General features: G+C 43.4%; 1 protein-coding gene across 1 annotated transcript in view; it reads right to left on the reverse strand.

Annotated features, from left to right (window-relative positions):
• Positions 1 to 2,500, reverse strand: part of LOC138029384 (short transient receptor potential channel 4-like) — a 30,796-nt gene that overhangs the window by 22,754 nt on the left and 5,542 nt on the right. Inside the window, exon 4 of the mRNA XM_068877139.1 lies at positions 544 to 739. Coding sequence (XP_068733240.1) covers positions 544 to 739 — 196 coding nt within the window. The remainder of the gene's footprint in view (positions 1 to 543; positions 740 to 2,500) is intronic.

Genomic DNA, 2,500 nt, shown 5'->3' on the forward strand with positions numbered 1-2,500 from the left:
CCTTAATTCTGGAATAAAGTATTCACTACAGCCATTTCCATCCTTTTTGCAAAGTCTATCACCGTCTGTCCTTTGGCGTTTCTATCCTGGATACCAAATTTGCCCATCACTTCCTCATCACTTCTGTTGCCTGCTCCATCAATTCCATTGTAATCTGCACCGTACACTTAAACCTCGTCTCTTGCATTTCGTCTTCTTTCTCTGGCGCCATTGGAGGTCGTTGTTAACCCATAACCTTGACCGATCCGGTATGGGGTTCATATTTGTGATTGGCAGATTTAATTTATCAAACGTTTTACGTCGGATACCTAACACAACCCTCTGCATTTATCCGGGCTTGAGACTGGTATAAGAAGGGCACCACTGGCTTGCGCCCCCTTAAGGCTGCAGTGATAGTTGCCAAACAATTCCCACCAATATAAAGCCGCTTTTTCTCCTAAAAGTGAGAAAACTCAGAGCGAGATTCGAGACTGTCTAAAGTTCTGACCTTGGAACATCAGTTAAACTGCCGAAACGGTTAAGTAATCTTCGCGTTAAACTTACCGCAACTTTTTGGTACGAGTTATTGAGCATAGCAATCAACAAGTTTAGCATAACTAGCACGGAGGCAAGGCTATATCCAGCAAAAAGAAGTATTCCTGTAACTTCGGTGATCTCCGAGTTTTTGTTGGTTTCGAAGTTTCTCGAGGATTCATGCCCAAACAGTGCCCAAAACAGTGTGGATAGCGTGCCTTCAAGCCTATGAAGGCAAAGGAAACAGGGAATGGAGTTAAGAAAACTATATGCTCTTGCTTTAAAACAAAAGTACATCGAAAAGCAAAACTAAAGGAGGATTTCCTCGTCCCTTTTAACGGTTATAAAGATGTCCATTGCTACTTTTTGTTGTCGAAACAAACGAAATCTTAAAATCGAAGAAATACGTGTTTTTGGGATACTTTTTATAGAGCAAACGCTCATAAACAGAGAAGAACTTGTTGCGATCTGCTTCTTTGGGAACCCGCATAAAATGGTAGGTATGTTGCTTGTCGATGAGGCTGTAAATACATCGACCAACTAACGGACGATATTTAATGCTCGTGGTTTCTAGTTTTCATCGGAAAACACTTAAAACAACCTGGTAAGGTCTGGTCACGTGTGTCCGCGACAATTCAGGAATTTATGGGGGTCCGTTAAAGGCTGGTTTTCACTAGTGATGGAGTCGGGGTCGTAGTTGGAGTCGTAAGAGTGCTTATGACCTAGTGAAAATCAAAGATCGGAGTAGTTAGCGTAGTCATAAGCTCGACGGAATCGGAGTCGGAAGAATTAGAACGTTCCCACTTTCGTCCGACTCCGCGTATGACTAAGTCGCTTATGATCCAGTGAAAGTCGGTGTCGGAAGCAGAAGCGCAAGAACCAACCAATCACAATGCTTGAAATCGAAGATTGTGCTTGGCTTATTCTTCTGCTTCTGCTTCCGACTCATACAATCTAGTTTTCACTGGATTGTAAGCGACGGAGTCATAAGCGGAATCGGTATTCTGCCTCCGACTCCGAAAGTTTTATTTTCACTTGATCGTATCGCTCTGCGTTTCTGATTACGACTCCGACTCCGACTCCGTCGCTAGTGAAAACCAGCCTTAATGGGTCAGAGTCGCCGCTTAATAGCTAGACTTTGAGCAGTCTCTCTTTTGCTCAAAATCGTTGAAACGAACAAATACTTCAAAATGGCTGAAACTGCGGGTCGCAAATACCGCGGGCGTTTGCTAGAACGAAAAGAGCTAGAGAGAGCCCCAATCCCGACCCCAGAGCTCTTCCCTTGACTGAGCGAGAGAACAGCTCTGGGGAGCCCCGAAACAAAGTGTCTTCTCATTGGTTTCCGTAAAGGACAATCAAAAGCGTCTCTAATTGGTGCATTCATGTTAGCGCGAGGAGTGAGCAGGCGCCGTAAGGTTCCACTAGCCAGTTTTTGGATATTAAAACCCTGAGGCGCATGTTTTCTCAGAGCCTTGTGTCGATCCAAGGCTCAGGTGACGAGAATGGAGAGAGCCCCAGTGACAGATTGACAGCTCTCATCATACGTCCATTTGGAAAATATTGTCGCAGGAATCAATGAGCGTTTTTTGCCGATAATTAATATGTAATGCTCGTTTGCTAACAAAACTTATATACCGTGTAGCACTTTTATTTTGCGGGTTTAATCCGAAAAACAAAAGTCTCGCAAAAATTACATGCTACACGGTAAGGTGATGCGCGATCATTCCACGCCAGAAAACCAGCAACAAATAAAAACCCCTCAATGTCGGATTTTTGCCTTTTTTGTAAGAATTCCTTTAAAATAATTTATGGAAATTTTCCATCGAAAAGCAGCGCTGGTTAGCCTTCAGGAGCATCCTTGCGGTACGACATAATAATAATATTGGCACACTTTTGACAAAAGTGAAACTTTGATTTTTTTAAAAAACCTGTGGGCAGAATGGCCAAAGCATCTCGCTTTTCAAGAAGACGCGATTACGGCTCATGT

The sequence above is a fragment of the Montipora capricornis genome, chromosome 2 (genome assembly GCF_036669925.1).
Source record: "Montipora capricornis isolate CH-2021 chromosome 2, ASM3666992v2, whole genome shotgun sequence".
In the NCBI taxonomy this organism is placed as follows: Eukaryota; Metazoa; Cnidaria; class Anthozoa; order Scleractinia; family Acroporidae; genus Montipora; species Montipora capricornis.